This window comes from Emydura macquarii, unplaced genomic scaffold (assembly GCF_026122565.2).
Source record: "Emydura macquarii macquarii isolate MOO-44397 ecotype Brisbane River unplaced genomic scaffold, CSIRO-AGI_Emac_v2 contig_2369, whole genome shotgun sequence".
NCBI classification, from domain to species: domain Eukaryota; kingdom Metazoa; phylum Chordata; order Testudines; family Chelidae; genus Emydura; species Emydura macquarii.
Window position 1 is genome coordinate 3,029,635 of NW_027132506.1, and position 22,853 is coordinate 3,052,487.

The 22,853-nt window shown below is 51.7% G+C and overlaps 2 protein-coding genes across 5 annotated transcripts in view; both read left to right on the forward strand.

Annotated features, from left to right (window-relative positions):
- Positions 1 to 906: 906 nt before the first annotated feature.
- Positions 907 to 4,023, forward strand: LOC137161723 (toll-like receptor 7). Its single transcript, XM_067561150.1, has one exon. The coding sequence runs from the start codon at positions 907 to 909 to the stop codon at positions 4,021 to 4,023; it is 3,117 nt and encodes a 1,038-aa protein (XP_067417251.1).
- Positions 4,024 to 15,543: 11,520 nt separating this feature from the next.
- The window catches only part of IP6K1 (inositol hexakisphosphate kinase 1), a 57,037-nt gene continuing 49,727 nt past the window's right edge, over positions 15,544 to 22,853 (forward strand). For 2 of the 4 annotated variants that reach the window (XM_067561247.1, XM_067561250.1), the window contains exon 1: positions 15,551 to 15,664. The gene's annotated coding sequence lies outside the window, so the exon portion shown is untranslated. Of the gene's footprint in view, positions 15,671 to 22,853 lie in introns of all 4 variants that reach the window. The other 2 variants (XM_067561249.1, XM_067561248.1) reach the window with 2 other exon arrangements.

Here is a 22,853-nt window from a genome sequence, read left to right on the forward strand (position 1 = left end):
GGGCACTGCGGGGTTCGGCTGCCCCCTGGGTCCAGGTGAAGCCAGGCACCTGGGCTCTGTGGCCCTGGGGCAATGCTGGGCCCCTCACCCAGCCGTGCCTCCTTCGCCAGGGAAGTCTATGGATGTCAACTGCCACAATACCCCACACCGGGCCCCAGGAACACAGGACGGGAAGAGCAGAGCATCAAGGGCTCTCTCCCCTGCGGGTCCCAGGTGGGGGTGGTATCTGGAGGGCTTTCCCCAATGGGTACCAGGCAGGCATGGAGGGGGTGTCTTGGGGGCTCTCCCCTGTGGGTCCCAGGCAGGTGGGGCATCCGGGGGGGTTCTCTCTCGTGGGTCCCATGCCGGGCTGTGGTGGTTGGGGTGGGCTGCAGGTTCCAGGCTGGCATTGGGGATCGGTGGAACTCACTCCAGAATGGTTTTGGATCCGGTTTGGACTAGTCGGGGCTGAGGGACGTCCTTGCTGGACCTGCCGCGTCCTGCTCTTGGGGCCAGGGAGGCTGCACGGGCCGCGAGAGGGTTTGCTGAGCCAGGGCCGCTGCGTGCACTGCGCCACTTGCAGCCGGGTCCCTGAGTCAGCCCAGCTACGGGAGGAGGGGCAGCCTGTAGACTGGCGTCGTACCTCTAACGTGGGCAAAGGCCCATCCAGACACAGCCGGCCTTCCTAGCACTCAGGTGTCTGGACCTTCATGGCCTTGGGCATCGAGAGGCCCCTGGGGGCAGTCTCAGCAGAGGCAACCACTTGCCATCCAGGACAGGGGGAGGAAGGTTGGCTGGTGCCTGGGGAGACCCCAGCGCGCACAGCTCCCATCCCCAGGAGTGGACCCTACCCTTGCCTGGCCCAGGAAGCCGCCTCCCTGGCTCTAAACTCTTCCCTTCTGCTTTCCGGCGCTCCAGGTGAGCAGGATGCTGTGGCGGGTGCTTCTGCTGACGGAGGGGTTCCTGCGGGCCGGTGCCTACTTTCCTCAGTTCCCGCCCTGCGCAAACAGCACAGATGGCAGGAGCGTGGACTGCAGCATGCGCAACCTCAGCCTCATCCCGAACATACGCTCCATCAACGTGACCTTCCTGAACCTGGACGACAACTTCCTGTCGCTGCTGGCCAATGGCGCCTTCTCTAGCGTCCCTCACCTGGAGACCCTCTCGGTCGGCTGGAACTGCAAGCCCAGGCAGCTGCGGAAAACACAAAAGGAGTGTCAGCTGCTGATCCAGCCAGGGGCACTGGTCATGCTGGGTGACCTAGGCAAGCTGAACTTGGCCGGAAACAGCCTGGCGAGGGTGCCCCCACTCCCCTCTTCCCTCCACTTCCTGGACTTGAGTTATAACAATATCCTAATGCTGGGCTTTCAGGACCTGGCGAGGCTCAGCAACATGAGGGAGCTGCAGCTGGGTTACAACTGCTACTACCGGAACCCGTGCCACTCTTCCGTCACCCTTGCAGGGGACACGTTTAAAAACATGACGTCCCTGAGACAGCTATCCCTGAAGTTTAACAACATGAGCGAGGTTCCCCAGGGGCTCCCACCCACACTGCTAAAGCTGGACCTCTCTGAGAACAAGATATCCCACGTGAGCAACCTGGAGAACCTCACCAACCTGATATCCCTCAACCTGGAGTGGAACTGCCAGCGATGTGACCACGCTGCCCAGCCCTGCTTCCCTTGCACAAACAACAAGCCCCTGACCTTTGACACGGACGCTTTTCAGAACCTCACGAATCTCAGGAGCTTGAACCTGCGAGGCAACTCCCTGCAAGATCTCAACGCCAGCTTCTTCAGCAGCCTCAGCCGCTTGGAGACCCTGGATCTGTCAGACAACTTTCTGACCTACGCCATCAGACATGGCACCTTCTTCTCCGTGCTGCAGTCAGTGCAGACCCTAAACCTGGGCTACAATTACCTTTCTCTGGTGACCTTCGAGAACCTGACACTGTCTGCCTCCTTTGGCCAAATGAAGGCACTGAAAATTCTCATCATCAATGGCTACTTCTTCAGGAACTTGGCTGAGGATGGGATTAAAGCTCTCTTTAACCTAAGCAACTTGGAGACCCTCTACTTTCGAACAAACTTCATCAACAATGTGAACCTGTCCCTCTTTTCCAGATGTGGAAGCCTAAAGTTCCTCAGTCTGTCTCAGAACAAAATTGCCTTCTCCCAGCCGTGCGAGAGGAACGCGCATGGCGCTGGAGCGGGGACTTGGGGCCTCTCCCAGGAAGGTGCTTTGGCTGAGAATCCCTGGCATTGGGTAGAGCCTGAAAGAAGTGCTGAGGAGATGGTGAGGAACAGCCAAAACTCCCATCTCAGCTCCCCTGTTGTCATTCACTGCAACAAGACCCTGGATTTATCATTCAATAGCATTCAAAGCATTGACCCAGCCCAGTTCAAAGGGCTAGAGGGTATTGACTGCCTCAATCTGAGTTATAATTACATTAGCCAGGCCCTAAATGGCAGCCAATTCCTGACGCTGCCTTCCCTGAGGCTGCTGGACCTGTCTCACAATAGGTTTGACCTGTACTATCCCAGTGCCTTGCAAGAGGTCCGCCACTTGGTTATGCTCAACCTCAGCAATAACCAGTTCCACTTTACAATCAAAGGCCTGGGTCACAAGTTAGAGTTCTTGACAAACCTCAGCAGCTTGAAATGTCTGAACCTGGACAACAACCAGATAGGTATGAGGATCTCCAAACACCTGGAGAGTAGTTCCCTCGAGACCCTCATCTTCAGCAGGAACAGGCTGGACATCATGTGGATGAGCGGGAGGAACACGTACCTGGAGTTCTTTGCCAAACTGCCCAACCTAATGCTTCTGGACATTTCATTCAATAACTTGGACTTCATTCCAGGGAAGGTCATTGACACCTTGCCCAAAAGCTTGAGAAATTTGTCCATCGCCTATAACAACCTTTATGACTTCCCTTGGGACCAAATGGGAACTTTGGGCAGCTTGGAATTCCTGGACTTGAGTAATAATGCACTGGAGACGCTAACCACAGGTTTCTATAGCAAGAACCTCACGACCCTCAACCTCAGCTACAATAAGCTCAAGTCTCTTCATGAAAAGTTCTTTTCCAATTTCAGCTCCTTGAGTTTTCTGAACTTGAACCATAACATGATAAAGCTGATAGACGACACCAGCTTTCCAGATGCACTTCTCAAGAGCTTGCAGCACCTGGACATGAGCAACAATCCCCTGAGGTGCACCTGTGAAGCTCACTGGTTCCTCATGTTCCTGAAAAACACTAGCATCACAATAGAGCATTTCTCCACTAGCATGCAATGCGACCTGCCTGAATCGAAGCGGGGACAGCCTCTCCTCTCCATGGACCCACGGTCATGCCAGGATATATACGGCCACCTAAGCTTCCTGTGCACTTCTCTCATTGTGACCTTCATGACTGTGCTTCCTGTCCTATATAAGCTCTATGGATGGGACTTCTGGTACATCAGCCACATCTTCCTGGCCGCAGTTAGGAGAGGCTACGCTCCGATGTCCACACCCTCCTGCAATGAATATGATGCATTCGTAGCCTTTGACTCCCAACACAGCGCAGTGGCTGACTGGGTCTACAACGAGATGGTGACCCAGCTGGAGGAGAATGGAAGGAGAAAATACAAACTGTGCTTGGAAGAAAGGGACTGGACAGCCGGCTGGTCCAGGATTGAGAATCTCTGTGATTCCATCTACAGGAGCAGGAAGACCATCTTTATCCTGACGAGGGACGGGTTTCGCAGTGGCTTCCTGAGGCACACCTTCTTCATCACCCAGCAGCGGTTGCTGGATGAGAAGGTGGATGTGGTTATCCTGGTGCTGCTGGACACAGATATGAAGATGTCCAAGTTCCTGCTGGCCCGGAAAAGACTGTGTAGGAGGACAGTCCTGGACTGGCCCTGCAATCCATTTGCTCAGCCCTACTTCTGGCACTGCATGCGAGCCCTGCTTGCTCATGACATTCCCCACTTTTATGACTCTAACCTGAGGAGAAGCATTGACAGTTCTGGGACGGGGGAGTTCGCTGCCAGCTGAGAAAGAAAGAAAGAGCGCGCTACAGCCTGACTCAACAATCCAGATCTGCCCCTTCCACGGGGAAATGTCTGCCCCAACTGGGACAAGATCTGTGGATCCTGGATCAGTCCTCTGAACCACCTGTGGACCCACCAGCGATAACTGGCTATCATTTTATGGAAGACAATCATCCTCGAACTCCGAGAGATCACCGACAAACTGTGCTATTGTCTTACTTCTTTTATACGTCATTAGATCTTTGCTACTCAGTGTGATTTTTGCTTTTTTTATAACCTTTGTTCCATTTTGCTCTGCTCATTCCACCATGGAAGTGAGTTTTTAGGGTTGGGGTACTTCAATATCCTAGGTATGGCTACAACAGCTGCTGCTTGTTAATCCCTTTATTACATTATCATGGAAATTCTCTGTCATCACTCATACAATGATAGTTCACAAAGTCGGTACATTTGCTTCCTTAAAATTCCAGGTGGATAATTTTCCATTACCTTCAACCTTACCTTGTCCTTGACAAGTAATAAGTATAGAGAATCGATCATTCCCCCTTCCTTATATATTTCCCAGCTGCCTTTACTTGCAATATCTGCTGTTATAATTCCCAGGTCTAAGCAGGAGAAACGACCACCTGCTGCATTAAATCTAGTCAGGGTCCTGTTGTTAAAACCACTAGATTGCTTTCATCACTGAACTTTCCTAAGCCGCTGTCTTACTTCCCCATAATTTATTATAACTATTTAGGTCACCACATATGGTCTTTGAGCATTATTGCTTTCTCTTTTAGCTCCCAACTTTCTAATTTCCCACCTGGGTTGTAGATATTATAAATCCTTAAAAGAAATACTACTCTTCTGCATTGGACTCTGCACAGCATTACATGCTAGGTGTACTTCTTCGCTCTTCACTGCTATGGAGTTTAATCTTTCCCTTATGGAAGTACAAACGCCTCCTCCTTTTCCTAGCTTTCAGCCTTGCGTAAAGGCAATATACCCTGGCATTTTAAAAGCAAGCTTTTTAACCAACTGTGTTTCCTCGATACATAAGACATCTGGTTTACTTTTCATTGCCAGGATATTTTCTTTTAGTTCTTGACCATGTGCTATCAGACTGCATGCAAAATATAGAGATCCCCAAACTAGTCACATTTCACCATTACTCTCATTCAGAACTGCATGAATATGGCCCATTGACAAGTTGCTAATATACAAATATTTTTCCATTGTGCTTGCTATAATTTTCCTGTTTTCTGATTTTTCCCCAGTTAGTGATGTACAGTTTATCACTTCTATCAGAAATGCAATAAACTTTTCATTTTTCAATCCTAATATACCATCTCCTATTCCTTCTGCAGTGTTCATCATATTCTTTATAGAATGAGGCTGGGTCTGCAATTCCCTGTTTCCTTTTTGCTGATTGTCCTTCTCCACCTGATGCTTTGAGAATCTCTTCACAGCTTCTCATAGAATCATAGAAGATTAGGGTTGAGAGGGACCTCAGGAGGTCATCTAGTCCAACCCCCTGCTCAAAGCAGGCCCAACCCCAACTAAAACATCCTAGCCAGGGCTTTGTCAAGCCACACCTTAAAAACCTCTAAGGATTGGAATTTATACCTACAATTTGCTTTGAAATCAAACGGATCTTTCTTCTTGCTAAGAGCTGAATCAATAATACACAAAACTATAATTGTGGGCGTTAACCATCTAAATTAGTCAAATAGCACAACAGGATCAAATTTAGAGAAAATTTCAAGACTTTTCATAGATCATAGATCCCAAGGCCAGAAGGGACCTAAGTGATCATACAGGAGGTCAGACTAGATAACACAAGTCATAGAACTTCTTACATATAATCCCTACAGCATCAGCTTTAAACAATTGCTTCTTGGAGCAGCTAGTTCTACAGCACACAAGGAAAGAGGTTATTTCTGGCCGTACACAAGACACATGAACCAATTCAAGAAATGACAGTAGCTAAGTAACAGTAACCACAATATAACTAGGTTCAACATCCAAGGAGCAGGTAGTGTACCAAAAAGTGATGCAGTGATACTAACCTTTAGAAAAGGAGATTTCAAAAAAAATGAGGTGGTCAATCAAAAAGGACCCAACGCTAAAATAAAAGAAAGCAGAATCCTTACCTGTGGCTTGGATACCACTAAAAAGAACCCAAATAGAGTTTCAGAAGATAAGAGTACTGCTGAGCAAAAAAGGAACCAGGAAGGCAAGGAGTAAACCATTGCAGCTAAATTGCAAGTGTTAAGAAGCTATTCAAGCCAAACAGACGCCTTTCAAAATTTGGAAATATAATCTTAATGAAGCCAAAAAACCAGGAACTTAACGACTGCTGTAATTTATGTAAGAGGGAAACTAGAAGGACCAAAATAAAGTTCAAAGAGCAAATGACTAAAGATATAAAAACCAAGAGATTCTTTAAGGATATCAGAAGCAGGAGGCCTGGAAATAATCGGCTGGTCCACTGGATCACCAAGACTTAAAGGCAGCCATCAAGGAAGTAAGCATGTTGCCGAGAAGCTAAATAATTCCTTTCCATAAGTCTTCACCACTGAGAATTGGGAAGATTGCTACCCTAGATCACAGAATCATAGAGGATGAGGGTTGGCAGGGACCTCAGGAGGTATCTAGTCCCACCCCTTGCTCAAAGCAGGACCAACTTCCGCTAAATCATCCCAGGCAGAGCTTTGTCAAGCTGCAGCTTAAAAACCTCTAAAGATGGAGATTCCACCACCTCCCTAGGTAACCTATTCCAGTGCTTCACCACCCTCCTAGTGAAAAACCTTTTCCTAATGTCCAACCTAGATCTCCCCCACCGCAACTTGAGACGATTGTTCCTTGTTCTGTCATCTGCCACCACTGAGAACAGCCTAGCCCCATCCTCCCTGGAGCCCCCTTCAGGTAGTTAAAGGCTGCTATCAAATCCCCCCTCATTCTTCTCTTCTGCAGACTAAAGAAGCCTAGTTCCCTCAGCCTCTCCTCGTAATTCATGTGCTCCAGGCCAGTCATGTGCCTGCCTCTCGACTCTCTCCAATTAGTCCACATCCTTCCTGTAGTAGGGGCCCCAAAACTGGACACAATACTCCAAATGTGGCCTCACCAATGCTGAATAGAGGGGAATAATCACTTCCCGCGATCTGCTGGCAATGTTCCTACTAATGCAGCCCAATATGTTGTTAGCTTTCTTGGCAATAAGGGTACACTGTTGACTTATTCTGCATAAGATAAGTTAGTAACGATTTGTGTCGTTATCTTGCCTTGCTGCCCTCTGTATTACTGCGTTACCACAGCAGTTACTACATTTGACCTCTGCCCCTTCTATACAATTTGTATAAGAATGCTCCCCCTTACATTCACCGCATCGTATTTTCCTTTTACACAGGGCTGCTACATCCCCATACCGTTGGCACTTAAAACACCTCAAGGGAAGGAGGCTATATGGCTTAGTCCTGAATATCTGACACCCTAGTGTTACCGCTCAGGGAGGGTTAGAACCCTTACGTGGAATCAGTGCATGGCTGTCGAGGGATTGCTTTGTTGTCCTCGTTTACTAATTAGTGGCTTCCTTACTGACAATTTGTCTTCTCCTATGATTTTGGTTCTCGTATCACTGGGTGGTGTGAATGGGGCTCCGTCTGGCACCTCCTTTATTTTAGTCAGATTCTTTGGTTGCTGGCAACTTATTGTAACTTTCCCAAGTGTTTGAATTTTTAGTAGCTTCTCGCCTTGCTCTTGGTTTTTACATTCACCCTCTGCAGCCTCCTGGCTCTTACGATCCCTACTGTGCTTGTTTCAAGCCAGCTACTTTCACAGGGTGAGCACACCAGAGTGCGCTGGGACCCCCACGCCCACGGGCACAGCACCGCTCACTCAGTTCTAGCCCTGCAGCCCCTCCCACCTCGTGACGGAGGGCCTTGGGTCACACCTGAGCGAGCAGTGGGGCAGCCAGCATTGCCGTGGGGCCAGCGCTGTCCCTGTCAACCATGCGCCCCACACATGCCCTGAGCTGGCACACCACTGGTGTCCCCTGGTGGCCAGGTGTGGCATAGCAGCTCCATCAGAGGCTAGCGCCCTCTGCTGATGGTTGCTCTGGCGTTGGGCTGGTTTCTCTCTCAGTAACTTGGCCCTCCCCACCCCTTCCCAAGACACGGCATCCTAACAAAAAACCCCCAAATGTCTTTAACACCAGCAAAATCCTTCCCCCTCTCGGAGGCTATTCCCCAGCCTGTTTCCAGCTCAGCCTGCAGCTCCTCTGCTGGGCCCACTAACCCTTGTGGCGGGCTTGTCCGCCCCCTTCCCTGGGGCCTGCAGGGGAACCCAGTGCGACCCTCCACTCTGGACTCCGACCCAGGCCCTGTGCTGAACTGCAAGCTCTGCTCCTTTACCTGGGCTGCTGTTCCCCCTGGACCACTTCCCACCCAGCCTCTTATGTTCTGCTCTGGGTCTCCTGTCACTTCCCTGCTGTAGTCAAGGTCCCTCCCACGCCTCCCTGCCTGGAGAGTTCTCCGAGCATTTGCTCTCTCAGCTGCCTGGGTCTTACCCACATGAACAGGGCCTACCTGAGCACTATGTGTGGAGTGGGAAGGGGATTTTCCCCAGGTCAGGTTGGCAGTGACCTGGTGGGGTTCTGCCTACCTCTGCAGCATGGGGTGCAGGTCACGGCTGGGTGTATCTCACTTCACCATTTCCCTGCCATTGCAGGGGCCTCCAGTACTGGTGCCCCTCGGCCCCTCCTCTTCTCTGCCTAAGGCATGTAACAGTCTAGGCTCCTGTGGGTCTCATTTACTTTGGTTTCATGTTGGTTTAGTGTGCGGGGGCTGGGTGGTGCTGATGGCCCATGAAATAGAGGGGTCAGACTGGAGGATCCAGAGGTCTCTCCTGTCTTTACTGGGTCTGTCTACACTGCAATGTAAGCCCAGGGTTAGTAGAACTCCAGTGAGCAGACCTGGGTTTGCTAACCTAGGGCTTGAGTGTCTACACTCATTTGTAACCCCAGGTTAGGGTCCCAACCTGGGCACCAGCGTCTACACTGCATTATGCAAGCCTGAGCCCAACCAGCCATATCCCCTAGCACCCTCCCAAAATATGGCTGCCCTAGCCCTTTGTTCGTGGTGCAGCATGGGAAAACTTGGCTATCCACCAAACTTGACTGTCCAGCAGACGAAGGAAGCCAGCCCCCGGGAGCGTGGGATACTTTTGGCAAACTCCAAGAGCATGAGTCCAGTGGGGCTGCGTCTACATTGCAAAGCAACAGGGCTTGAACCCTGAGTCCCAGCTTCACTAAGGCTCAGACCCTTTACTCCTGTGGGATCCTGGGACCCTGGATTCGAGCCCTGGGTTATGACAATTTGTGTGTAGACAGAAGGGCGGGCCTGAGGTCAAACTACAAAATGAAGTGTAGACATACCCTGTGATTCTATTCCTCTTCTGTCTGGCTCTCCCTCCAGCACTTTCTGCTCTGGGGTGACTCAGTGCCTTCCCCCCTCAGCAAGCACACCTGCTGCCCACAGCTTTGTGCCCAGCAGGGCTTCCTCATGGCTGGAGAGTCATCCACTCCCTAGTGGCAGTCATGGTACTGCCGTGCACCATGGAGCTGTAATTGCTGGGGCTCAGTGCGACAAAGTGAACATTTCCATAATATTTTGTATGACTACTGTGTGTGCCTCAGTTTCCCCTATGTGCTGTATGTTTAATTGGGTGGGGGAAAAGGTTGTTTCATCTTCACAGAGACCCAGAAGAGCAGGTGTGATTGATGCCTGGCTGTCTGAGGCCGCATGCCCATGGAGAACCCAGAAGACAATCGCCTGGACATTTGGTACCTAGCAACTCATGACCATGGACGGCAGACCCCTGTGTAGAAAGCTGGTTTTGACCAGCTGGAGAAGAAAGGGCTAAGGAGGAGGCCAGGTGACCATGTTTGCCTGGGAAGAGGAACAAGGGACAGAGGTGGGGTGAAGAAATACTTCCTTTTGTTTTTTTAAACCTGCCACCTGTTAATGTCATTGGGTGACCCCTAGCTCTTGCGTGATGAGGAGTAAATAACATTTCCTCATTCACATTCTGGGTGGCTGCTGGTTAAAAGGTCGCAAGGAGCATTGCAGTCACATATTCAGAGGCCTGTGCTCTGGTTCCACACCAGCCCCAAAGCCAGCGCCCCAAACATGGGAGCCCAACTCCAGGCCTGAATCCACAGGCAGATTTGGCTCCAGCAATGGGGTGCACAGGGCTAGACACACATCATGCCAGGGGACTGCTACTTACTCTGCAGCTGGGCAGACCAGCAGGCTGGGGCCCTGGGGTGGGGCGGCCTGCCCCTTTAATGGCCTGCAGAGCCCTGGCGTAAGGAGACAAGTGTTGGGAACCAGCTGATGCAGGCGAGTAGCAGCTCCACCTCCAGCTGGGAGACATGTGAGGACCCAGCCCTGTAAGGGTGGCCCACGAGAGACAAACACGTCCCTGGGAACGGACAGGGGTGGCTGTCTGGCCCTGGGGTCTCCCTGAGGCTCCTGGAGGGCCGTGACCATTGAGCTCCTGGAGCTAGGGGACCTTGCAGTCCCAGGCCAGGGCTATCATTTTTGCTTCGTGTCGGTGCGTGTCAGAGACCCACGAGGGCCTGTGCTGAAAGCTAATGCCCAGCCTGGGTGTGGCTGACGTTTGTGCCCAGGCTGCTGGACAGGCCTGTCCAGGGGCCCAGGAACAGCATGGCTCCTGACGTGCTGTTAAAACGGAGGGAGCGGGCGAGAACAAAACTACAACAGTCACAGCTACCGCAGCTTCTGTGCAGGGTGGAGCCAGCACGCAGCAACCCCAGCCACAACCGTCCCAGCAAAAGCAGGAGGAGGAACAGCAGGAGTCTGTGTCAGCTGCTAACCCCGGAGAATTGGCGCCCCCCGGTGGGTGTGGGGCCTTAGCTCCCTGGGGGGAGGGAGAAGCCCTCTCTAAAATGGGATCAGAAGGCGACTCTGAGGCCTTCCTAGAGCCTTTGCGCAGGTGGCCAGGCTGTGCCAGTGGCCTGGGAGGAATGAGTCACTGAGATCGCACTTGCCTGCCGGGGAAGGCCCAGGGAGCCAATTGTGCCCTGGGCATAGAGGCAGTAAAGGCCTCTGGGACACTCCTACTAGAACCCCGAGGCATAGCGGGGAGGGCTATCCTTGGTGATTCCGACATGAACCATTCACTCTGGGCTCAGGGCCAGAGGCTCCGGCGTTTTGGTTCTCACTGGCCGAAACTAACGTGTGATGCTGGCAGTGCAGGTGCCAGCTGAGCCCAAGGTCCTCCTGTCCCAACTGAATGCTGACAGCCACACAGCTGGAACCAGCCGGCTCCCCTGTATGCTGCTGCTGTTAAAGTAGGTACGAGCGTGTTGAGTGTTCCCACTTCGAGTGCTTGGGAGTTGCTGCCTGCATTAATCTCATTTCTAACGACTGTATCCCGTATTGTAGGGCAATATTTGAGTGTTTGCCTTGTAACTGTGTACATTACCAGCCAGGAGAGAGACATTAGCTAGTGGGAAGCGTGATTGATCGCCCACAGAAAGCGTTGCATCCTGGCCAACAAGGAAGAGCCATCCACGCCAGATGGCCAAAAGACAGGGTTGTGTACCCTTCCTCTCCCTTCCCCTCCCCCCATGGAGACAGTCTTGCACATTAATTCTTCCCATCAGAGGAGTTTGCAGCTCAAAGCAGAAGTGGGAAGGGAATAAAAACCACCACCAAAGAGAAGCGGTGTCCTTTATGCTGCTTGGACTCCAAGGGCAAGGATTACTAGGCATAAGCAAAAGATCTCCCGTGCTTAGCCAGGGTTAGCCCTAAAGGACAGAGGGTGAGTCAACACTGGAATAAGAGACCTGTGGCACAGCCGGGGCTGGCCTGGGTCAGCTGACTTGGGCTTGTGGGGCTCAGGTTAGGAGGCTAAACGGTGCTGTAGAGACATTCAAGCTTGGGCTGGAGCCCAGGCTCTGGCACCCTCCCCCTTTGTGCGGTCCCAGACCTTGGCCCCCAGCCTGAGTCCAAATGTCTACACAGCCATTTTACAGCCCTGAAGCCCAAGTCTGCTGATCCAGGCCAGCCATGGGTGTGTCATTGCTGTGTCGCTACAGCCTCAGAGCTTGCTAATTATAGAAGCCTCTATCACTTTTTGAAACTTAAGATTGGAACTCACGTGTGTGTGTGTTTACCTTGTAAAGAATTCCCTCGTTCCCTTTCCCTAGGAATAAATCTGTACATAGTATATTATAGGTTTGGCTATAAGCATTGTCTTTGGGGTGAGATCTAAGGTGCAATTGATCTGGGGTAGGTGACTGGTCCTTTGGGACTGGCAGTAACCTGCAGATTGCTGTGATTCTTGGTGTCAGGGACTATCTAGCATAAAGGTAGGCTCACCTGAGTGGCAGACAGACTGGAGTACCCGCGGGACTGACTATAAGTCCGTTATAGTGCCTGAGGCGTTTACACTGGATGAAATCTAAGTATAGTAGAACTCAGATCCAATCTGGGTTAATACCCTAGTTCTCAGAGTGCTGAGGGTGGTACTCACACTCTGGAGTCACAGAGCTCTGACCAGAACATGTACATAGTTTTGTAGACTGTAGCGGGGTACATTGTCTGGTGCATTGGAGAGTGCGGCAGCCCCGTGGTTAGAGCTCTCCTTGGACTCAGGACAGTATGGCCCAATGGCCAGAGTCAATATGGCTGCCTTGGGGATCAGGGCTGTGTGGTACAACAGCCAGAGTCAAGGGGGGTAGCACCACCAGGCAGCAGGGGGGTGTTTGAGGGCTGGGGTAGGGGGACCCGGGCCCTCCTTACTGCACTGGATCCCAGCCCAGGGCCCTGGCAGCTCTCCCTGGGAGTCATGGCTGTTTCCCCCTTCCCTAGGCAGATTCCTACCCTGTCTCCTTACGTGGTGGTCTACAAGTCATAAGGGCTTCCAGGCTCCTCTGCATGCATAGTTCTCCAAGACTCTGACTCCGCTCAGGGGTCTGGACACACTGGGGATCCTGCCTGCTTCTCCAGGTCTCTGGCTGCCTCAGGCAAGGGCCACAGCTGTTTCTGAGCTAGAGTCTCCAGTGAACATCCTTCCTCCTTTGTGGTCAGCCTAGAATGAGCTGGACTGCTCCCCCTTTATACTGAGGCAGCAGTTGGAGCATGCCCACCACTATGCGGAGGAGGGGGGGGGGATTTCCACAGCCCATAGTGTGTGGTTAACCCTTTCATGGCTAATGTGGGGTCACACATCCTCCCCTTTAAGAGGGATCCCAGCGGGTAATCTGCCCCTCCCTCTTCTCCCCCTAAGCTGGAGAAAACATCCACATTGGCACGAGCCTTACCGGGTCAGCGTAACACACAGAAGTCGTAAGGCTGGAAGGAGAGGTACCAGCACATGATCCAGGGGTTTGTCTCCTTCATGCTGTGTAACTATCTGAGGGGTGCATGATCAATGATCAACCTGAAGGCACTCCCGAGCAGGTAATAGTGCAGGGCGTTGATAGCCCACTTTACTGCCCCTTTCTCTATTGTGGAATAATGCATTTCCCTGGGGAACAACTTGCGGCTTAAATACAAAATGAGGTGTTCTTCTCCGTTGGCCTCCTGGGAAAGGATGGCTCCTAGTCCTACCTCCAAGGCATCGGTTTGGAGTATGAACTCCCTCATGAAATCTGGGAGAATGAGGACTGGCACCTGGGCCAGCCGTTGCTTCAGGATCTGGAAGATCTCTTCACATTTGTTGGATCACCACACTTGCCGGGGCTGCGAGCTCTTGGTCATGTCAGAGAGGGGTGTGTGATCATTCCAAAGCCAGGCATGAAACACCTGTAGTACCGAGCCAGACCAGAAATTGGCACACCTGCTTCTTTGTCACTGGTCTTGTGGTATCAGATAGGGCCTGCACCTTAACAAACGGGGGCTGTAACTTGCCCTCTCCCATGGTGTACCCGACGTAGGTTACCTCCTCTTTCCCGAGATGGCATTTAGCCCAGGAATTTGGCTGAGTAGTTCTTTCCTTGTAGGTCCTGCTCCTCCCCTTCCTGGGTGCTGTTGGTCATAGTCCCACAGGATCTCTCAGATTTCTGGCCAGTCCCACCCCAATACCACAGGTTAGGGCATCTTGGGCATCATGCCAACTTGGAGGATTTCCTCCCATTGTGTGACCTCGAGCTGTACCCAGACAGTTGGGTAGGGATGTATGTCCCCATGGATACATTGTAAATGCATCCTCTTCCTGGAGACCTTAAGACAGGAAAGACTGGTCCCTGGATGAGTGTTTAGCTATAGCCCAAGTCGACTAAGGCTGTTGGGGGGGATCTCTTCTACTCAAATTGGAACCAGGAGTTTCTCTGGCCCCCGCTTCCAGGCTCATGTGCCAGCTACACAGTATTGTCCGTAACTATAGTCCATGTAGGGGCACTTGTGCCAAAAGTGCCCTTCCTGACCATGCTCCCAGCATCGGTCTCGGGCAGCCCCTGCCATGGACTCTGCCTGCGGCAGACTCGGGCCCTCCCAGGGTGTCGATCTCCCCTGGTTTGGTCTGGCTGATGGGATGTCTGTGTTCATGGCTCATGAGGTCAGTCAGTGACCAGGGTGGGTGGTAAGGTTCTTTGGGCTCCATTTTGCAGTGGTTCCCCCGACTTGTCCGTCCCTCCTTCACGGCTCCCGAACCTCCGTGGTTGCACCTCCAGCTTGCCAGCCACCAAGTATCCTCCATCAATCTATGCCTCTTTCAGCATCGCCGGTCGACGCCGCTGCACCCACTCTTTCCCCCAGCTGGAAGGATCCTGATAAATTGCTTGAGGACCAGCATCTCCGCCACTGGGCCCCCCCATTGTTTCTCTGGCTCCAGCCATCACCAGGCGCTGCCTTGCAGCCACTGAGCAACCGCCCCGGGCCGCGTTCCCAGGGCACCTTTCCTGGCAGAAGTGTTGGTGGTAGGTGTCAGGGTCGATCCCGCTCTGGTTCAGGATGGCACCCCTCACTCTTCTGTAGGCCAGGGCCTTCTGGGGATCCAGCCCCCCATGGGCTGTGTGGGGTGGTCCTGTTAGATCCCGGGCCAACAGAGGGCAGGTCCTATTGGGGGGGTCACAGGGCAGGGTCCATGGGGGTCAGAGGGTGGGGCCAGTGCGGATCAGAGAGCAGGTCCCTTTGGGGTGGCGCCAGTGGGCGGGTCCCAGAGGGGGTGCAACCTAGGCCTCAGGAGAAGTGGTTGAGACATAGGCCCCCCCATGCTGTGCCGTGATTGGCCGGTTCCTGATTCTGTTGGCCAATGGGTGATCGCGATCCCCGTGGGTCGGGCGCGTCACGTGTGCCTAGCGTGTGCCGGGATCCCGCTGGCGGCTCAGCCAATGGAGCGACCCTGGGTCAAGTGTTTGAAGGACAGCTCCCTTAGCCTGTCAGCGTGCTGGCTGCGCGCTGGCGGGGCGGGCTCGTGCTGCGAGTGGTGGAACTGTGGGGCAGCGGGGCCGGGCCGGCGCGGTTGCTATGACTGCGGGCGGCGGAGTTTCCGCCTTCCCCGGGCGCCGCCATCTTGTTGTTGATTCGAACGGTCAGGAGCGGGCGAGGGGCGCCAGGACCGAGGCGGAGCCGGGGGGTCCCAGCGCCGCGTCCCCCGGGCGGCAGGGAGAGCCCGTCCCGGTCCTGGTCCCGGTCCCGGTGAGTGAGGGGCCCCGGCTGGGGCCGGGCTCTGCGCGGGGAGCGCGGGGCTGGGAGAGGGCGGGGCCGAGAGGCGGCCGCGGGGGTCCCAGGCCCATCCTCGCCCAGCGCCCTCATGCGGCCCGCAGGGGTCCGGGACGTTCCCTGCTTCAGCAGCTGGGCAGAGCCTGGCCGCGGACAGAGCCGGGCGGAGCGACCCTCCTCACCCAGGGGCTTCGGCGTAGAGCCATCCTGCCCCGCGGCCGTGGGCACCAGCTCTGCCCCGCACTGGCAGCGCGTCGGCCCGGCCCGGCCCGGCCGGTGACTTCTGTCGCAGGCAGCTGAGTCTCTGGCACAGGCAGCCCCTCCCCCCGCCCCGCTAAGGTTCCTGTGGCCAGGGTACGGGCCAAGGAGGGCCCCAGGGAGGCGGGGGTGCAGGGTCAGTTGCCAGCCGAGGCGCTGATGGTGAGTGATCTGGAGCATTGACGGGGCCAGGCGCGGGGGACCCCATGGCTAGCAACGTTCATGTTAACAAGCAGTGGACAGGCTGCTGGGTAAAGGAATGTTTCATTCTCGTGCAAGGTGCCAGCCTGACATCCTGGTCGGTGGAGTATGCACGTTTATCCGGGGCAGCTGGGGAACTGGACTGAGACCAACAACGTTCATGGACCAGCAGCTAGGAGTCAGGCTAGAGTGGGTGGGATGTGCTGTCTTGAGTTTTGCTCAATTCTGACCGGAACTGGATTTGAACCAGTGACAGGATCTGTATCCCTCTATCTTACTGCACTTAGCCTGCCTCCTGTGTTCCTCTATGTAAATATATCTGTGGTACCTTCCCAATTACCCTGTGTCATGGCGTATTGCCATCTCAGCTGCTCCTCTTCCCTCCAGTTTCATTTGGGTTTAACTCTCCTTTTGTGGTCTCCAAAGCTGAATCCAAAGTGTTAATTTATTTACTAATACAGCACAGATTGCACGGATAGTATGATCTTGTGTATATTGCCCCTTTTTCATTTAACAGTTTTTTGTGTTTTATTTTACAGTGGGTAAGCTAGTTTGCCTGAAGTTGGCTGACAGTTTGTCGCAAAACCACATATGCCAATATGCTTAGAGCAGGCTCTATTTATAATGAGCTGTGCATATGCATCCGCAAAATGAGTAAAGATGTATATAGTTCAGTAAATGGCTCTTGGTCAGGGAATCTGTATTGCAGTTAATATGGCAAAGAGCTAGGGCTAATATTGCTCTTTCAAAAAATTGCACACATCTTAGTAGTGCTAAAATTGGTCTCTCTTAGGACTTGGTGTATACACTACTAGGTAGTTTCACTGGTAAGATTAGTACATAGTTAGGGTTGAGATGTCCCTAGGAGTCTGCAGCTCTCTTCCCTGTCCCTTAGAATTCTGTAAAATATCTCTTGGGTTGTGATAGCGCAGCCCAGAATGGAATCTTTTGTTTTAGTTTCAGAGCTTTGAGCAGTGAAAGATGACGTGTTTTGGGAAAACTAAACACAAACGGTCTGTGGATGCAACATTAGGCTGAGATTGAACTATATAAAAGTCAGGGTCTCTCTTTAGTTTTTCAAATATGCTAGGCACTGAATCTTCCCCCAGCATCTTCAAAGGATGATTCCTATATTCCCCATGCCCTTCAACGCAGCTGTTGACTTAGATGAGCTGCAGGCAGTCTAATACTACTTAGGGTTTGCTTCGCTGACTTAGTTTCCTGTTTACATTTTCTGGCTTCACTTTCTATTTAAAGGTGGCAGGGGTATTTGGGGCAGCATTAGAAATTGCCCTCAGCTCCTTCCCTGGGGGTCCATCACATTCCAGCTGCTTGGGGTGGTGGCCACATGAACTGAAGAGGTCACTGGGTGCAGAAAGTTGAAGGCCACAGGGGCAGGGAGAGATCAGAGATGCTACTGGTAGTCTCTTCTGTATAGTGTGTAGGATGTGCCTTCCCTGGTGAGGTCCTTGGCTTGCTAGCAGCAGCTAATTCTGCTTCTTCACACCTTCCCCATGTGGCAGCTGCATGCCTCTCCTGCTAATAAGCAGCATGTGGTTGAGATGGGGTGGGAAAGGAGGTAGCACTTGGCAGTGGGCCAGGAACCACTCAGTTGTACCTCTCCCTTGAAGCAGCAGTTATCACCAGCACACATTTGCTCAGATTCTCTGTAGTTCAGCTCATAGTTTTAGGATTAACTGTATAGTGGAATGACATAGTGATGCCCACACAAGTGTCTCTTCTGCCCTTCATGTGTGCATTACTATAGGGTTTGATTCTCCAATACTAGGGCATGTGATAGTACTTGGCAAATATTACTGTACAGTATACTAGAATGTAAAATTGCTGTCCTTCTTTTGGTATTGCTTCTTCTGACAGATAGGGAGAATAAAGTGACTTGCAACCTTATTTTACATTACACACTAAAACAACGTGAAAAGAATGGTAAGGTTGCAAAATCAAGCATTCACAAGTTGGAAAATGCCAGAGGTACGGTTCCTTGTGCAGCCTTACCTTCATCCCTTTGTGTGTGTGGGTTGTGGTAGCCTGTATTTATGTGATCACATGCTACTTGTTCCACAGGCTCCCTGCCTCATCCAGTGCATGGGTTGAGTTAATCAGTTGGAATCAGGAACAGTCAACACGGGTTCACCAAGGGAAAGTCATGCCTGACCAACCTGATTGCTTTCTAAGATGAGGTGACTGGCTCTGTGGATGTAGGGAAGGTGGTGGATGAGATATACCTTGACTTTAGCAAAGCTTTTGATACTGTCTCTCACAGTATTCTTATCAGCAAGTTACAGAAGTATGGGTTGGATGAATGGACTATAAAATGGATAGAGAACAGGCTAGAGCATAGGGCTCAACGAGTAGTGATCAATGGCTCCATGTCTAGCTGGCAACCGGTCACAAGCGGAGTGCCCCAAGGGTGGGTCCTGGGGCCGGTTTTGTTCAACATCTTTATTAATGATCTGGAGGATGGGGTAGATTGCACCCTCAGCAAGTTTGCGGACGACACTAAACTGGGGGGGAGTGGTAGATACCCTGCAAGGTAGGAATAGGATACAGAGTGACCTAAATAAACTGGAGGATTGGGCCAAAATAAATCTAATGAGGTTCAACAAAGAAAAGTGCAGAGTCCTCCACTTAGGAAGGAAGAATCCCATGCACAGCTATAGACTGGGGACCGACGAACTGGGCAGCAGCTCTGCAGAAAAGGACCTGGGGGTAACAGTGGATAAAAAGCTGGATATGAGTCAGCAGTGTGCCCTGGTTGTCAAGAAGGCTAATAGCATACTGGGCTGCATTAGAAGGGGCATTGCCAGCAGGTCACGGGAAGTGATTATTCCCCTCTATTCGACATTGGTGAGGCAGCATTTAGAATATTGTGTCCACTTTTGGGCCCCCCACTACAAAAAGGATGTGGACAAGTTGGAGAGAGTCCAGCGGAGGGCAACAAAAATGATTAGGGGGCTGGAGCACAGGACTTATGAGGAGAGGCTGAGGGAACTGGGCTTGTTTAATCTGTAAAAGAGAAGAATGAGGGGGGGATTTGATAGCGGCCTTTAACTACCTGAAAGAGGGTTCCAGGGAGGATGGGGCTAGACTGTTCTCAGTGGTGGCAGATGACAGAACAAGGAGCAACGGTCTCAAGTTGCAGGGCGGGAGGTCTAGGTTGGACATTAGGAAAAGGTTTTTCACTGGAAAACACTGGAATGGGTTACCTAGAGAGGTGGTGGAATCTCAATCTTTAGAGGTTTTTAAGCTGAGGCTTGACAAAGCCCTGGCTGGGATGATATAGCTGAGGTTAGTCCTGCTTTGAGCAGAGGGTTGGACTAGATGACCTCCTGAGGTCCCTTCCAACTCTAATATTCTATGATTCTATAATCTTTCAACCCAGGCCTTGTTTGTGTCTGTCCCTGCCAGGTCCCAGACATTGGCTTTGCTACCATGTTCATGTGTGCAAGTGGGCAGAAGTTAAAGCTTCTATGGGAGCATTAACTAGATTTCTTGACCCCTGTGGAGTTAAAATCTTAACCTTATTGCTGCAGTTTCTTAGTGACGTTTTGCTCTGAATAGGTGCATTTTTTCCCAATGAATATAAAATCCAAGATGTCGCTTTCGCCTGGGAGTGATGTCTGTGTGGTTCCATCTGCTTTGAAGAGACACTGTACAATCAGGAACGCCCCTCCCCTACTACAAAGTGACAAGGGCTACCTTGTTCTTCCTTCCCTTTGAAATTGTTTGCGATTTTCTAGTTTAGGTTAAACTTTTAAAATTGTTAAAATGTGAAGTTTCCTTCTTGTTTTTGTAAACTGGGAGGTATTGGATCCCAGGTGTGTGGCTCTGTACTGACCCTTGCAGACTACCTCTACCCAGGCAGTTCCATTGGTGCAGTGGGCCAACAAACACAGACACAGGTGCTTGATCATATTTAGTCACCTCCGACTTGTTTAATGTGTTCTACCCCATATGTTGAAAGTGCCCACTAATTTTGGGAGCCCCTCTTGGCACAGCTGGGACCTGATTTTTCAGAAAGGCTGAGCACCTGGAGTTCCCATTGAGCCAGTCAACCTGTTTCAAGTTGGGCACTCAAAACTTGAGATCACTTCTGAAAGTATGGGCCACTTGTGTCGAAGGATGAAATCCTGGCCCAATTGAAGTCACAGAAACTCTGCTATGGACTTCAGTGGGGCCAGGATTTCATCCATAGGCCACTGCAGTAAATTCAAGTCTATGGGATAAGTACTGCCACAGAGTTCTCTAAGGTAGCTCAAAGGGGACTAGCATATGGTGTAGCCAAGACATTTGTGTTAGAAATAATCGAACAGGTTGTCTGGGGGTGGACTGGGGAGACGGAACCTTTATTGCCTGCTCGTTCCCCCTCGATGCCGCGAGTGAGCAACAAGGGTGTTACTTTACAATTCTTTTATCCATAGCAGTATGTAAATGTATACATTTCCAGCAACTCCCCATTGACTCTTATTTGGTTGCATTGACACCTATAAAATGAATATTAACAACTACATAATGAATATAATTATACCCGCCCCTGTTTCTTGTTTACAGGATTACCATACAGAGGTCAGGCACATCACCTTAAAACCTATACATTTTACACTAACATTATTTGAAGTAAAGGCATGCCAGGGGGAGAAGGAAGATAATGCGTTCTTCCCACCAAAAGGCCTTGCACGGAAATAGCGATAGGTATTTTATTAACCTCATTCCCAGCACAGATGACTAGGAAGGGAGGAAAAGAAGAAAAAGAACTCTTAACTAGAATTCACACCAATTAACAGAAACAAGGTTTGCCCTTGCCTTGACCCCGTTCCCTGTAGCTTAGGCCTGACCACTTGTCCAGGTTTAACTCTTTACTCTCCTACAATTTGGGTCAAAGTTGAATGTTGGGACTCTGTAAGTTGCATGTTCACATTGAAGGCAAGCTGCAGCTTTTTCCATTTTCTGTTTATTTTGTGATTTTGCCAAGTTGTTGACATAACTTTTGGGCAAAATTTGAGCATTGCCCTTGGCTCCCAGGGTCTACTGTGTAACAGTTCAGCAAAGCTGTGCTCATTAGTTTATATAATGTGATGACTGGCCTAAGGACAGCTGCTTCCGCTCATGCATTCCAACATTCTCTGAAAAGGAGACTCACGCAAAAAAAAAAAAAAAAAAGGAGAGTAAATTTCAAGGGTCTTTGACTAGCTTGCGGATGGGCAGCCTAGAGAAGAGGAGAGTGTGAAGAAAACACAGCAGAAATCTCTGTGGGAATCCTATGAAACACTTGGCTTTCCAGTTCAGTGTTTCTCAGCCTTTTAAGTAGCAAGTACCCCCTAACTTCTGAAAATTTTAACACTCAATTTTCCATGGGATTTTATATTTACAGACTAATGTGAGCCATATGTTGGAAGAAGGGCTGAGTATATAAGGCCATGATATGACAGATGTCAGATCTAGTGTGGGTGGGGTTACCACCTTTACACCAGGAGTGAGCAATTCAAGTATGTACCTGGGCTAGCGGTGATGTTGGTTAAAGCTAGGAGGCTTTGAGCAGCATGCCAATGCTGGGGAATATAAAGCGCTGCGCCAAATTTTATGCCATAGATTTGAGAGGAGGAAGGGGTCAGAGAGAAAGAGACAGGAAAAGAGGGTAACTGGTGAAATCTGGGGCTGTCATAGCTGTCAATTTCACTGCTCAGCTAGAGCAGTGAAATTGACAAGTTTTCTGGGCACTGGACTTTGAGCCATGGAGGGGGGGCTGCCACCTGGGCAAGTTGCGGGAGGCTGCTGCCTGGCTGCCAGCCTGGGAGGTGGACAACTGCCACCCAATCCGAGCCGGGGCAGAGGAGGCTTCTGCGCCAGCTAGGACCCAGGGATGTGGGCAGGTGGCTGCTGCCCGTCTTCAAGCTGGCTCGGAGCCGGGGCGCAGGTGGCTGCCACCCAGCTGCAAGGCCAGCTTGCGAGATGCAGGAGGCTGCCACCGGGCTCCCACCTGGGAGCTGGGACCGGGCAGGAAGCAGTGGGCTGCCTCCTGCCTTCCCCAGAAGCTGGGGGCTTCTGCTTGCTTCCCAGCTGGGACCGGGCAGGAAGCGGTCGGCTGCAGCCCAGCTTCCTGGGACTGTGGCGGCTGCCGCCAGCCTCCCAGTTGGGAGCTGTGACTGGGTGGGAAGTGGAGGGCTGCCTCCTGTATTCCCCAGAAGCCGGCGGCTGTCACATGCCTCCCATCTGGGAGCTGGGACCGGATGGGAAGCGGGCTGCTGCCGCCTGGCTTCCCCAGAAGTTGGCAGCTGCTGCCTGCCTCCCCCTCACTCTGTTTTTCCCTGGGTATCCCCTGCCTGTGTCTCGTGTACCCCCAGGGGTATGCGTACCACAGGTTGAGAAACTATGTTCCGGTTGACGTGAAAACTAGGCTGGTGTGCTGTAGAAGCAGAAGGGACCAATTTGGATGTATGGAAAAGGTGGCTGTGGCTTGAGTAGGGAGTAAGCTGCCTCCAGTGTCCTTGCTATCCCTGATGTGACTGAAGTGCGAAGCAGGAGGCTGGCCAGTGTCTCTTGTTAGGATCGGTACTGCTGCTACCTGGGGTGGGGCTGAAAGGTGGTGATTGCTAGGCATGGCCTCTCCAAGCCCTGTTTTCTAGACCCCTCTCATGTGCTTGTGCTGCTTTGATGCTCAGATGGGGCTGTGTGACATTCTGCT